At 37.7% G+C, this 15,029-nt stretch overlaps 2 protein-coding genes across 3 annotated transcripts in view; both read right to left on the minus strand.

Annotated features, from left to right (window-relative positions):
* Positions 1-303: 303 nt before the first annotated feature.
* LOC142346041 (uncharacterized) lies at positions 304-5,981 on the minus strand. Its single transcript, XM_075398525.1, has 3 exons — positions 5,702-5,981; positions 4,068-4,343; positions 304-1,199 (listed from the first exon to the last, which is right to left on the minus strand). The coding sequence occupies exons 1-3, from the start codon at positions 5,913-5,915 to the stop codon at positions 610-612; spliced, it is 1,080 nt and encodes a 359-aa protein (XP_075254640.1). The 5' UTR covers positions 5,916-5,981; the 3' UTR covers positions 304-609.
* Positions 5,982-7,731: 1,750 nt separating this feature from the next.
* LOC142345606 (mitochondrial adenyl nucleotide antiporter SLC25A24-like) overlaps positions 7,732-15,029 on the minus strand; it is a 32,722-nt gene continuing 25,424 nt past the window's right edge. Inside the window, exons 8-11 of one of the 2 annotated variants that reach the window (XM_075397741.1) lie at positions 14,519-14,626; positions 13,653-13,820; positions 8,687-8,873; positions 7,732-8,365 (exon numbers count right to left, since the gene is read on the minus strand). In XM_075397741.1, coding sequence (XP_075253856.1) covers positions 8,193-8,365; positions 8,687-8,873; positions 13,653-13,820; positions 14,519-14,626 — 636 coding nt within the window. In that variant the 3' untranslated portion in view covers positions 7,732-8,192. The remainder of the gene's footprint in view (positions 8,366-8,686; positions 8,874-13,652; positions 13,821-14,518; positions 14,627-15,029) is intronic. The other variant, XM_075397742.1, reaches the window with a different exon arrangement.

Raw genomic sequence — 15,029 nt, forward strand, 5'->3', positions numbered from 1 at the left:
GGTCATAAGAGCTCATTGAGCGAAGAAATTCATTAGCTGAATGAGGAAAAGAGAAAACATTTGAAGCAGCCGGAAAATGTTATTTTTCAAGTTCATTTTTTACAATTGATGTTGTAAAAGCAAATGCAGAAATACGTTTTAAAACTGATATTTTAAAAACTGCTTTCTTATAACAGTTCATTTTCAATCAGAGTTATATATAATAGAAAAACGCGCTGTTTAGCAGATAATTAAAGGCTCAAAATTAAAACTTCAGGGCTTGCGTTTAAAAAGTGTATTTAAAAAAACCAAAGTTAAAACGGATATTTGTCAAGCTTTGAATTCAAAAAGAGCTTCATTAATTAGTAGCCGTCATTATAGACAAATAAATGCCAATTTTAGCACATTAAAAGTTATAAAATGCACAAGTCAGGCTACAGTGAATATATCAGCTTCAATTTGAATCATAATTGTCTTCATTTTTATTTTTTACTGCGCTAAATCAAGCCCATAATCTTCATAGAAAGCAATTGCTAGCAATTTATTATAAAGAAAATTTCTACTCAAATATAAGGCGATCAAAACGGTTTGTGGTGTTTCGTTTTTGTTTGTGAATTAAGCTCTTTTTTTTCAGTTAAATTGTCGTGCGACAAACAGATAGAGAACCAAAACAGCGAGAGTGTAGGTTGCTGCAATTTCATTGGCCCCCGAAGCTCCTCTCTCAATTGCGACCGTGGGCTCGGCATCGAACCCGCTGAAATCGTAAGTTCCGTCCAAAATGACCGCAGCCAAGGCAAGGACATAAACAGCGACCAGATCTGCAGTGTTATAGCTAGTTCCCTGAATTGTCTCCGTGGCAACTGATGCCCTCGCTGACATCGTCTGGCGTCGGGACCTCTTGCTCGATGCAGCTACCGAGACTATGTCGACAAAGTTGCACGTTAAGGCACCCGGTAGTCGCTCGACCATAGCCTCACATAGCATCTCGAGCGCTCCTCGACTGTTGTTATAAGCTGCAGAGTCCATGTCATTCATGTCAGCACTGTAAGTTCCAATCACGAACGAGATAGTGAACTTGTCGTTAGCGGGTGGCATGTTACAGTTGTTCGAATCTGAACATAGGGTGAACCCGACGGTAACTGAGGTAACCGAAACTGCATCGCTCGAGGTCACCATTTTCAAGTCGGTTTGGAGAGCAGCACCAGTTACGGAGGCCAAAGCTGAAACAATGAAAAACATAATTATACGCACTGAAGGTCAAAAAAGTAATATCTAGTTCTATGAAGCACAAAAACTCGATTTAAATTGATATTACACTAACTTGTAATCATAATTTGGAAAAGATTTTAACACCATTGATCCTCTACGCTATTGGTTTTTTCTGTTTACTGAGAAATTTTGATGGATTTTACCAACTGTGCATTTGAATTTGGGTATATGGTCAGCTAGTATTAAATCAATTTCGCAGTCAACGCATCAACTCACGTTCATACGTTCATGGTTAGGCAACATCACTAGTGTAGTATATCTATTGTGTAAAAACAATTTTGAAATTGGCCACATCTGGTGTAATGTTGGAGTGAAAAGCTCTGCTAAAGGAAAAGTTTTTCCGAGAAGCGAACTCAATTCGTTAATAAAAAATATTGAAAAATGTATGTTGTCATCAGAGGCGAAGAGATAATTGTGAGCAACAAACAGTCAATTAAATAGTTGGTTAAAAAGACAAGAAAAACTTTCATCAACACTGTTTTTAGCTTTTGTTAAAATTAAAAAATTCTAAACTTATTGTCACAAAACTGATTGTTCACGAACAGAGACACATAAATTATAATTTAACTTCAAAACGAAAACTTTTAGTCTACTATTGTCGGTAAAACTATAACTCAACTTTACAATTTGTTTGGTCAATGGTATTATACTCCGTCAACAAAGGTACGTTTAGTGCACAACTTCAACCCGGAGGTTGCTGGCGGGGCAAATCAGTGCTGATTCAGCCTATAGACATTCTGTTTTTGTGGATATCCAGTACTATGCTTGTCACAGTTTACACAGGCTAGTCTTGGATCTTGAGTAATAATTACTGGGTGAAAAATAATATGTAGCGCTTAACTCCCGCAAACAAAGTTTGCTTTATATGCGATTCGAACTTTCGCGTGGGTAATTGTAACATTTAATTTGCGTAGCAAGTTGTAACCATTAAGCCACATGAGCTTTGTGGTAGTAGCCTACAAACTAGTTTAAGAAACATAACCGGGCGAAATGCTCTCGAACGACCGGTGAGCGGTTGGCTTCGTCAGTAGCTAGGCACGGTTTAGTGAGGCTAGCCTTACCTTATTTGAAGGGGCGTAAGTGAGCACAGCGGGGGGGGGGGCAGTGCAACGGGGGCTGATGGGGTGGAAAGAGGGGGGTGTCAATCTCCAAGAACCGCCCTTCGCACGATAAGTATAAGTCTCCAAAACAGATTCTATGAATCACATCCTCGAAGACTAGTGAACTGAAAGGCTCTAAGAGCACTTAATGCCCGCTGGGCGCTACCTGTTTATCCCGTTTTTGAGGACGAAAAGTCAAATTCGTCAGACCAAAAATTGGTCAAGAGAAAAATTGCATAAAAAAGACCGACAGGACTAATATAATTGCTACAAACTTCGTTTGAGAGCAATTAATAAAAAGTCTGTATACTACTTTAGTAATTACCAGTTATAAGCTACAAAAGTATGACATTATTACGCCCAGACTTAATTTTGGGATAAGAGCAGTTTTCAGACAATACAGGATAAATTTATCCTGACCGAACCCTGTGAACTCAATATAATCATAAAGAAGATCAACTACATATAAAAAAACTTAAAATATTCTGGAGATGCAATATTTTAGAGCTGAATTAAGTTTTTATCTTGAAATGTGCTGTTTCAACGTTGACATGCTCTGAGACTCAAGTGCAGGCACCTGCTAAGCTAACTGGAGCAGCCAAATACATAGCTAATTCATTGCTGTCCAAATATATGACAAATTATAAATGCCGAAATTGTTCAGATCTTTTGCCGTGTTGCTCTGTCGGCTGAAGCAGAAAAATAGTTCGGAAGCAAAAAAAAAAATACGAAATCCTAATTTAAACTGCGCAAGTTGACAACTTCACGCTATACGAAGTTGAATTCACATACGAATGATTTTTTTTCTCTTAACTAAAGAAACTAAAGTTTTAATGTGAAAATTTTATACCCCGATGGTACTCTTCTAGAGTTGTCCTCTTAGAGGAAGGCAAAATCTTTAGAGAGCAATTAAATCTATACACTGTTTCTTAGAGTATCCATAATCCCATAAATGTGTGTAGATAGTCTAAAGAAATTACCTCCCTCTACTAAAACTATGAAAGGTTTTGCCAAAACAGAGATATCTGAAAAGAAATTTAGGTGTTTCCGATAATATCCTCCCACTTAATGGGTATGTAACGTATACCCCCTAAACGTTATTTTTTTACCATAATTGCGGATATAATATGAAGGACCCAGAAATTTAGGGGCCTTTGAGGTGAACTAACATTGCTGGCACTAAACAACCATTTTAAATTGGGCGATACTATAATAAAAACTCTGAGTTGATAGAAAAATATATAATCTAACCGAGAGGATGACTCACCTCCATAAATCAAACAGTTTGAATATTTTTTGAGAAATGCACATATTAAAGCAAATCTATTTAGTTGGGACTTCTTAGAAAAAAATCAACTCTATATTTTCCATGGCTTGGAATGAAAATTTGAACCAAATATAGAAATACAGTTACCAACCCAGTTTGATTTCAAAAATAAGAGTCTAATTATTGCACTTTTGATGAAGCCAAAAAACTAACCGTTCCATTTTTATGTTCCCGTACTAACCGTCCCCCCCCCCCCCAATTACGTTATGCACTCCCAATTATAGCACGTATGCCATTACATAATAAATCATTATGATAATATCATTGCACGTCCGATTGGGGGGAGGGGGAGGTGCAAAAATATAAACCCACTAAGCTGGAGAAAGGGTGCACTTACCGAAAAGGTGTAAAAATTTCATCTAAATACAATTAACATATCAAATTACACATACCCAACGCATACGCAGCTGCTGTAGTAGAATTTAGTTCACTGAGTGGTTTGAAAAAGTTCTCCACTCCAGTTAGAGCAAGGCACGATAGTTTCACGTCCTTCAGACCCGCAGAGGTGTCTGGACCGAAGGCATTGAAGTACATGGCCGTGCAAGGGGTTCCCGGGTACGATAGTGTCTCAGAAGGTGGGTTACCCGAAGTCGGACAGGCGTCCACCATCATTGGGAAATCGGGAGCATCCAACCACGAATTCAAATCGTTCGTATCCAGCAAGTTGCCTGAACACAACAGAACTCACAAAAAATACCCACTTTCGTTTTCAAAAGTAATTTGTGTTTTAGTCTGTACCGGAACCCCCTACTCCCGAGTCACCAAATTACTATCTTGATCTATGAATCAGATCTCTGGTAAATCTCCTGTGAAAATTACTTTGCTATTCAATCAAATCTTGAGACAAACATTTTTCTATTTGAGTAAAAACCGCTTCCATTCCACCCGCGAAAGAGTCTTAACTCAACATAAAACAGCTGGACAAAATTAAAAACAAAAAATACGCACAACAGACTCACTGATACGTAATAAAAACTAATTTTTCCATAATTAGTAACATTGCGTTTGCCTAAATTGAGTTTGATACTAAAATCTTCTTTGAAATGCAACGTTTTTCTAAACGTTAGGTAATTTTCATGTCTTCCCTTACATACTTATTAGGCAATGAAAAAATGCTTTCAAAATCGGATACCGATATTTTTATTCAAATTTTGAGAAACCAACCAGTTTGTTTGAACCAGAATTTTACTTGCAAACACATTGTGCTAATCATTACGCAACTGGAGATAAGCTAACGAACGTGGGTATCTCTTGTAACTTTTTCTTGTTATTTTTCTCGTTTCTCAGGGCTTCATCTCTCTGATCGCGTTTGCATTGCATTATCAGTCACATAGCAAAGACATCAGACACATACTATTAACGGATTCTGAACATTTTATATCAATCCTAGCTAATCTTTTTACTCGTCTTTGATATTTTAATCAAATTTGGCAGCAACATTTTACCTCCTGCGCAGGTAGTCTGTATAAAACAGTTAATAGTCTTACGACGGCTCATTTTTTCCGAGCGATCACATCAGTAAATCTGTTTCGTTAATATCCTTAGTGTAAATTAAGATTACATTTTTAAACTTAATCAGTTAAAGATGTTAGAAATGTTAGTTAAAAATGGCAATTTTGGGCAAGCGTTGCCGAAAAACTTTCTTCCGCTACGCTTTTTAACAAAAGTACTACTGTCCACCTTTACAGAAAGCAAGAATAATGGCCAAAAATGGTTTTTTAACTTGCAAAAAATCTCTTCTGATACGGTTTTAGCAAAAGACATACCTGTTTTCCGACAAAAAAAACGGATCAAGTATTTCCATTATAGTTGTTTACAGGTGGCAATCACAATTTGCTCAAGAGTTTCTAAGAAGCTATACTGTTTTCATCAGCAATTTATTGTTCAAATCGCTGATATCCTCTATCATTAAATTATTTTTAGTAGAAATTTTTGTCAGTCAGTGTCGGCAAGAAATTCAAGATTCCTGAATGATAACTTTTTGAGATCTAGGATGTCAGATTTTTTCTCGCCAGATTTTACTTACTGAAAGCATCATTGAAAATAGCCGACGCTGCTGTGCCATTGCTGCACGTGATGCAATCGTAGCAAGCTGAGGGGGTGCTCCCAGCCTGGACAGATCCAGCGCTCAGAACCAACAAAACTGGCGCCCACTGCAGAAGACTCCTCGCTGAAAATGTTCTCATTTTTTGCCCCCTCTCCCTTTGAGAGGGTTCTGCTATGGTTACTATTTTGACCATAGATTTAGATCTGATTTTGTCGAACTAAAAGCTACTTAAGCTTCTCTTAAATTATGTAAAAATGATTAAATGCGTATTTTTGGCTATGATGGCTCATTATTTAATCAGAACCGGAAGTACTTTCCATTATTGCTAAGCGATGACCATTCAAGCACGTTTTCAATTCTTTTCACGTGTCGCGTAAGATACATATACTTTGAACAATTTGTAACATAACCACAACATTGTCATATGTTTCCAAAAGCAATCTCTAAACATATTTTTCCTGACATTTTACCAGTTTCTTTAATAATTTAGACGATTTTTATGACACCCATTAAACACAAACTCGAAAATACTAATTTTCTTCATTTCAACTGGAATTTTCTCAATTCACTTACTTTTGAGTGCTATAAACGTTACATTGGTAGTTTTGATTACTTTGCGTGCAATAATTTTTCCATTCCAATATCTCCAAAAACTGGAAAAATTGAACTTTGGATAACTGTAGCAAATCCAGCGTATAAATATTTCAAAGAGACCAGAAATTCTGTGCTCATTATTAATTAACAGAATTGGTAACAACAACACAGAGATGGTTGCTTTGCCAAAATTATGGATAGTTTGTTCACCTGCCTTTTGTGATGGGAGAATCATTTCACTCTCATAGAAACAAAACTCCAAAGCAAACAAAAACAAATTCAGACTGTGTAAGAGTGTATTGCGAATCTTTCAGAATTCTCTACAATTAGTCTAATTCATAATTTATCAACTTCATCGTTATCATCAACAATAACAACAGCAAAATAGCATTAATGTGAAAACCTCTGGAGAAAAATATTGGATAAGGCATGAGCAAAAATATGCAAATTCTTAAGTTTTCAAGTTGCTCAGCAACATTTTAACGAAATATCACTCAAAAAAATTTTTTTAATTGCTCCTAAAAAGGAAATTGCTTTGCAATGAGAAGTAACAATAATAATGGTAATTATAATCACCATTTGGTTCATTAGGTCCCGAGGTAGACTCGAACACTTAATTTATGGCGAATAATATATTCGGTTTGCACCTGAAAATTACATATAATTTTACCCAAAGTCAAAATTCGCAATCTGCAAAAATACCCAAAGTAAAACGCAGAGTACTGAATACCCAATTATTATAAAATTATAGCTGGAGTCCGACAAATTTAAAATCATTGTATAATTTTTGTGGTAGTATAACAAATTTGGTTCTTGAAACTTTGAGTAGCTTGCCATTGGATAAATTAATCCGACATCGTCCCAAAGCGAACCCCAAAGGAGCAATTAATATTTCAGCAATTAATATTAAGTATTGCCCCAACTGTTTAGTAGTAATTTTGATGACAGTCTTTCTGCTAAGTGGGAGAGAGTTAATTTACATCAACAAAAGAAGGAATTGCAATAAATAAATCTGTGTAATGGAAAATAGTTTGGGAACTAACTGCACACACTTTAGTAATGAATTAGTTAACTGGTTATTCTTCAAAGTTCTAAAAATTTATTTATTAACTAGATGGACAACAGCCCTACAATCTTTGTGTTGAGATCGCATTGATTTGCTAATTAATAGGCCAAAAAAAACAGACAGAAAGAGGACTCGTTTCTGTAACATGACAGCTTTTTTCTGACAAAGTCTGCACCGATTTTTCTTTGGATGCATAAATTCAAAAGCAGCGCTTTGAGTAGCTTACAAAGCCCCAGCTTAGTTGCCCAGCTGGCGTATAACTTATAGCCCCCTACTCCTACCCACCCCCCCCCCCCCCCCAAAAAAAAAAACAACTTCAAACTACTCCCTATACCTTAAAACACACCCCCAGATTTTTAAAATACCATAATGAGGGCTATTATTTCGTGGTCGGATGAGATTCTATGAGATTGAAGATGGTTTACATGGCTTAATAAGAGAGGCGACTTTTCATGGTAACCTTTCTAATATATCTATGCAACGATCAATCAGGTACAAACAATCAGTTTTAGCTGGTCATAGTCAACCGTGGGGAGACCGAAACAGTTTCAAACGCCGTAACTAATTTGCTCCAAACTCTTCCGATGTTAAACTAGGGTTTTGAATAGGGTGCTCTCGTTGGTGAAATTTTTTTGACAGTTTCGCAAATCGACAGCACAGTAGTAGCAGTGGCAGTTAACAATTTGGGTTTTCCACTGGTTTATGCAACCCTTGTTCCGTCGAGTTGTTAGGATTTCTTCCAGTTGTTTTAGCTCCAATTGTTAAAGGATATGCGACGAACACGCAATAGTCCTGACGACATCGTTTTTTTTACAGATTGAGAGCTCGTTTAGTGTGCTCGTATACGACGTATGAGATAGAGACAGCTGGGATAACTTTTATGAAGTTAGGAATGATGCCTCTGTACAGTCCTTGTAATCCTTCTGTCTTCACAATGTGCATTGCCAACTGACGCATGCTCGGCTGACGTTTTTGCGATGCCGCTAAAACACGAAAGAAGCAAAAATTTGAAAAACTTAAGATTCTCGCTTTTCATACGAAATTCTGGCAGAATGATTATTATTATAAAACTGGCTTTTAAACAATGGTAAAAAACAGAAAAACAACAATGGTGTTCATTTTCTGTTCTTCATTTTCAGCAGCCACGAGGCCGATTGCGCACATAGGTATGATCGAGTTAAGTCTAACAGAAACAAAATTTGCAGAAAAATGCAAAATAACTTCTGACATAATTTGCTTTGAAGCAAGAGAAAACTGAAGCAAATCTGTCCACGTTCAATTGGATACAATTTCACTGGACTTACTCTGGTCTTGCATCTTAGTTCTGAGAAGAGCGAAAGGGTAGCTTGCCAATTGACCACAGGACGAGGACACGGCTCCACAGAATAGAAGTACACAGACTCCAGGGTTGGTATTGCTGTTATTGCTACTGGATTCCTGCTCTGGTTTAGTAGCGGAGGCGTTGTGAGAGAGGTAGCGGTATTTAAGCGTCTGCAACAAATTGGAGATCAGTAATTTAGAAAACACTTCTTATTTAGGAGCACGCACAGATGTTTGAAATCTCTACGCAGATGCCGGTTTGAAATCTCTACGCAACTTTATTTTAAGTCCAATTTAAAACAGCTGGCAGATAGCCGCAAAAAATCGAACGTTGTAACTTCACCCGCGTTCGGATTGAGTAAATAATGATAAAAAATAGACAACCTCATTTTTTGTAAGTGTCCCACTGTCCCACAGTGTTGCAATAATGGGCCGTAGTTTAATTAGTTTCGCTAAAAATGGTAAACTCTGCTTCTATGTTTGACGAAAATAAGCTTCATACTAATACCAGTTAGTGGTATACCCCAAGGAACTTTGATGACTTGATACACTCAGTCTTTATATTTTGTCTGCGTATATTAGTCTCCGTATAATATATGTATCTGTTTATTCCATTTGATAATGTATCACTTTTTGACCTACCACACATTTGCGCAAACTTGCTGATGGCATACTAAATTCCCCTCAGTTGAAACAGCGAGTGGGGTAAGTAAGAAGTCAAACATGAAACTAGCGACTATAACTCAGTCAAGCGATCACACTTATTAAAAGCAACTTATGAATTTATTCCAGGAATTGCCGCCTTCACCAATTTTTGCTACTCCCAGCACACACCACTCTTTTAAAACAATGCAATCATTCAAAGTGAATCGGGTGTTCAGCAGGGTGATCCGGTGGGACCGTTATTGTTCTCCTTGACGTTACGGCCGATCATACAGAAGATCAAGACTTCAGTTCCGGATTTGGTACAGCACACTTGGTACTTAGATGATGGGTTTATTGCTGGTTCTGAAGATCAGATCAAACAAACGCTTGAAATCCTAGCCAATGAAGGCCCCGAGAGAGGCCTAATCTTGAGAAAAGACAAATGTGAGCTGTGGTCAATTAAAGATTTACCCTCCATTGATCAGGCAGTAAAAAGGAATTTGGGAAACGGCTTTGAAATTCTGGGTGCTGCAGTTGGTTCAAAAGAGTTTGTCGCTTCTTGTTTGAAGAGGAGAGTTCAAAAAATTTTATCTATGCTGGATAATTTACATCACCTCAACGATCCTCAATGTGCATTGGGTATCCTTCGCTACTGTTTGGGAACTCCGAAACTAGTATACTCATTACGAACTAACACTCCATCAAACGAGATGCTCGAAGTATTGAAAAGTTTCGATGACGGCCAAAGAGAAGTGTTGGATCAAATTATTGGCTCAATTATTGATGATGACGCATGGCAACAGTCTTCCTTACCTATCAGTTTGACGGGACTAGGCGTCAGACAGTCACAAGAGCAATACAAAAGTGTATTTGTGGGCTCAATTTTAGCCTCAGACGAGCTGGTGAACAAAATAACAAGTAGGCGTCCCTCAGAAAGTGACACTTTCAAAGAGTTACAACAGAGTCTGGAACAGTTCAATCTACTTTCGCACACGCAAAAGAAGATCCAAGAAGCACTTGATAAAGAAAAACTTGCTGACCTAATAAGAAATCAATCGTCAACTAGGGAAAAAGCAAGACTCCAATCACTATGCCTGCCTCATTCATGAGCATGGCTTGCTGCGCCTCCAATTCCCACTCTAGGTCTACACCTTTCGGCTAAGGAATTTCAAGTCAGTGTCAAGTACAGGCTCGGCATCGCGGTTTATGATCAAGAAAGAAAATGTCCTTATTGTAAGTCAGGTACATTGGACACGTTTGGTGACCATGCAGTCGCCTGCCATGGAAGGGGAGATGCGATTTCAAGGCACGATAGAATTCGCGATCGCATAGCTTCTGCCTGTTCAGCAGCTAATTTGTCTCCAGTAATTGAAAAACGCAATCTCATTGCGGAAAACAACTCACGCCCAAGAGACGTCTATCTGCCTTGTTGGAAATCTGGCCAATCTGCTGCTCTAGACATAACCGTGACTTCCTCTCTGCAACCGAACATTATTTCTCATGCGGCAGAGAAGTCAGGCTATGCAATTGAAGCTGCCGAAGATCGAAAATATGCTCAGTATGAAAACAGTTGTGCTCAACAAGGAATTATGTTCGTCCCGCTGGCAATTGAAGTTTTGGGCGGTCTGTCGAGGACTCTGAAGAAGGCCTTATTGCGCATGTCGTTGTTAGCTGATAGCAGAAATTATCAGTCAGTGGGACAATCCATTGCCTTCGACAGAGCAATTCAGTCACTTTCTGTTGTCATCATACGAGGATCAGCTAGTATGCTGTTGTCGCGAGCTCGGTAGTTGAACGCAGCAATTAGTTGAACTGTCTGATAATCAGCGACCCGATTGTGTGGGACGCAATGTGAAGATAACTTTTCCTAGACGCTTGTGTTGAGCTGAATCAATCTCTTGATGAATTAGAAACAAGCCCGAATTCTTATTGTACTCACCCAATGAGAGGGGAGTATTTTCGTAAGCAATGTAAATCAACAGGAGGGTACTTGAGCGCAGTTCATTAACGCGAGGAAATTAAAAAACGAGAGTTAAAAGGCTGAGGGAGAGAGGAAGAAATGTCAGAGATCGGAGATAACCTTAAGATTGGCAAAAAGAAATAATCAGCAAACATTTAAATTTTAGATCAATATATACCAAGATTATTAGATAATGGAGACCATGCAGATTTAATTAAAAAGGAATTCCTGAAACAAAAAACTAAAGAGAAGAGCGCCTAAATAATATCTGTTTTAGTTAATGACAAATTAACTATCCAATTATTCAATAATTCAGGCTACAAAGACGTGTAAGTGTAGGTGACAAAGAAAGTGCAACGATAGGGATACTTCTCGGTAAATATGGACATAACAAGTGCAAATAATGAGGCAAAATTATAAACAAACGTTTTGACTAGAATTTTCTTGACATCAACAATATAACATCAAATACCAGTAGATAACATAGCCGGCAAATTGTCGGAAAAAACCACCGATGACGCACATTGTGATTGAAACAAAAAACAGCTGGTCGATTGCCAGAAATTAGCCGCAATAGCTTCGTAGATCTGCAGTCTCAAAAAAACAGTAAAAAAGACAGACAAAAAAAATCGTCTTTTCATTGAAGACTGATATGTTATATTTTGATTAAAAATCTGTATAAGTTATTGCTGCCTCTATTAGCTGCTCTCAAATAACCTTCATTTAGAGGGACACACATTCACTTGACCTTTATCTCTTTGAATTAAAGTAACGAAAAGTCAATTTCAAAGTGAGGAATTCATTTTTGAGAGTGAGGTAAGTCATATGTGGCCAAAAACTTTATTACGCAAATGAAAAAAAAATCACTCCACTAAGAGTCAGAAATGACGTTACACACGCATTTCAGTTGAAATTGCATGAACGAATGAACAAAAAACAGATTTGAAGTGGCTGTGATGTCATATGGCCATCACAAAAATTTTGATGAAATAAAAAAAAACTAAGAGAAAGCCAAAAATAGCCACAGCTATCGCTGTGCGGCTATTAAAAAAGAAGATAGAAATTTACTGAATTTTTCCGTTCTTTCACTGTCAAAAAGTGTTCTAATATGGGGCGCAGTATCAGTTAGAATCCTAAACTATACTTAATTCAGCTTCTAAACCGAAACCTATTTAGCTTAATACTAATAACAGCTAGCAATCGCTCTAATGAACTTTGATAACTTAATGCACTATGACTTAATGACAGGCTATTAATAGCACTAAAAACTCTCTTGTAGATAAATTCTCGGAGCTCCAAACATTAGTACGCCGGACGATATGCTTTCGACACGCGAGGGGTTGGCTTCGACTGTAGCTAGATATAAAGGGGAGGCTAGCCTCAGAGGATCAAGATAGAAGCTTCGCAAGGGGGCTAAGCGAGCCATAAGGGGAGGTCGACCAAACTTGCCAAAACATAACATCATTTCCTGGGCGTTCCTGAGTAAACTTTACAGAACCGTACACTTAGAGCCCAATAACTCTCCGAGAAAGCTGCTCAGTGACAATACCCGATGAAATCAATAACTTACAGTACGAAAGAACTTTTCCACAAACTGCAATCAAACGACTTTCATATCAGTTTAAAGTAATACAAAATGTGTGTTCCAGTGGAGACTTAGCTTTTCACCACGCGATTGTCGGAACGATCAAGCTATCGTGAATACGTCTTTCGATGCCGAAACTGTCCAGTACAACTGCAGAAGTTTTATTAGACTTAAAGGTACATAAAAGACTGACGTCGGACTTTTTCCTCTCGAATGACCAGCGGAGACACTATTTCATAGTGCCTGCTTCAGCAGGAGGGCGGGATAATTGTAGCTGGCTTTAGCCGTTTGGGGCAATAACTTTACTAAGACTAAGGCTGCGATGTTATTAGAGCTTATAATAGACCTATTAGCATTTAAAATCAGAAAATGATACCGATTTCGGCGCACTTTTCAGTTGAATTTTAGCTGCAAATTATCGCCAATTGAGCTCATCTGAGAGAGTGAATTCGATATGAATGAAAGTGAAACTTAGTAGATCACTCAAAATCTCAATCACGCAAAAGTCACTCGAGAGCGATTGAAAAGGTTGATCATATTTTTCCCTTCCAAACATGTAAATTAATAACAATAAAACCGAAAGATTAAAGTTCACAAAATTGTTAAGCGAAAAATTTGCATCATAAAAAAAGACACACGTTTACAATAATTGCTATGAACTTCGTTCAAGAGCAATTAATAATCAAAATCATACATGAATATACTAATGAGCTTCTGGTTATTGATTGATATATTGGTAGTTGGTTTCATATAAATTTACCTCGTAGACCATGAGGTCAATTCCAGCGTAGGGTATGATACCAAGTGCATTTGGTATGTACCCCCTGTAGAACACCCTCAGTCCTCCTTCCCTGTACACTTTACTTGCACAGTCAACTATACTTGAATATTCACCCGTCTTCCGTAGAACCATTTTAGTCTTCAGAACCTGTTTAAAAATTCACAATCAGATATTCAAAGAACTATCATTATAATTACTCTTCCAGAATAATCGCAAATTTCTATGGCCTTTTTGAAACTATTTCGGCATTAAAAATTACACTTCAATTACACGAAGTCTGCTAGCCTAGATGTTCAAGTCACCCCAATTTTGTTAAGAAACAAAGATTCAGTGTTGAGAAAAATCGAATAGACTAGGTAGACATCGTATAATTAATAACTGAAACAGTTGCTTGCGATTCGCGGAAAAATTTTTGGCCGGCTTGGAAAAGGGAGAGCAAAATATCCGGTCTAGGAACCCCCCACGGAAGAAAAAACAATTGATGTTAATAGTAAATCCCCCATGAAAATAATAAGCATTTGAGACACTGACGACTGCTATTAATAAACCCTCTGTAAACAATGAAATTCGGTCGTGATTATTTTGGTTGTGGTAGTTTCATAGAAGTTCCACGGGCCGCTAAGGCATGGACAGTGGCCACGAGGCACGGTCAAGTGATTATCATATCAAAGTTAATAGAACCAAATATCGAGGATTAAAAAAGGGGTGAAATGATAGGGGGGTAAAAAAGAAAGGGTGAAAAGTTGGTTCATCACAAATGATGCGCAGATCTTTCACAATCAAGTGCGGGGTTTAATTCCGTGTGGTTTTTTTCTGAGACCAAAATTAGGGCAATAATTTAGTACCTCTAATGGGTATATTGTGGTTTGGGCGCTGAGTCCTGCAATTGATCCAGCCACAAATCTCTGCTGAGCTGTGATGTCACTCTTGTCTCCCTTGATCAAATGCTTCATCTGCAAACACACAGAACACAATTAATATCCTGTAGATATGTAGCTCGCAACTTGCTTTCAACAATAGCCAAAACATAACCGGCCGAAATACGTCGAACAGATTCTCTTGAGCGACTAAGATTCGAGCATATTCGAGTAGGAAAATACCAAGGGGACTAAATCATTGCTACAAAATTTCTTTGAGAGCAATGAAATTATACTGAGTATTGTTCAAACAATCAACCTATAACCACCATTCTTTCGCAATTTTACATAAATTTCAAGTTTCCGATATACATTTTTCATCAGTTCCTTTCCTATCCAGTATGTTATGTCTGAACCCAGCACTCATTTTTATTCTGAAACTATTCTAACATTTGGCTTTTAATAGTATGCGCAGAAGATCATATCAACAACCTGCCAT

Source organism: Convolutriloba macropyga, chromosome 9, assembly GCF_964194025.1.
Source record: "Convolutriloba macropyga chromosome 9, txConMacr16.3, whole genome shotgun sequence".
NCBI classification, from domain to species: domain Eukaryota; kingdom Metazoa; phylum Xenacoelomorpha; order Acoela; family Convolutidae; genus Convolutriloba; species Convolutriloba macropyga.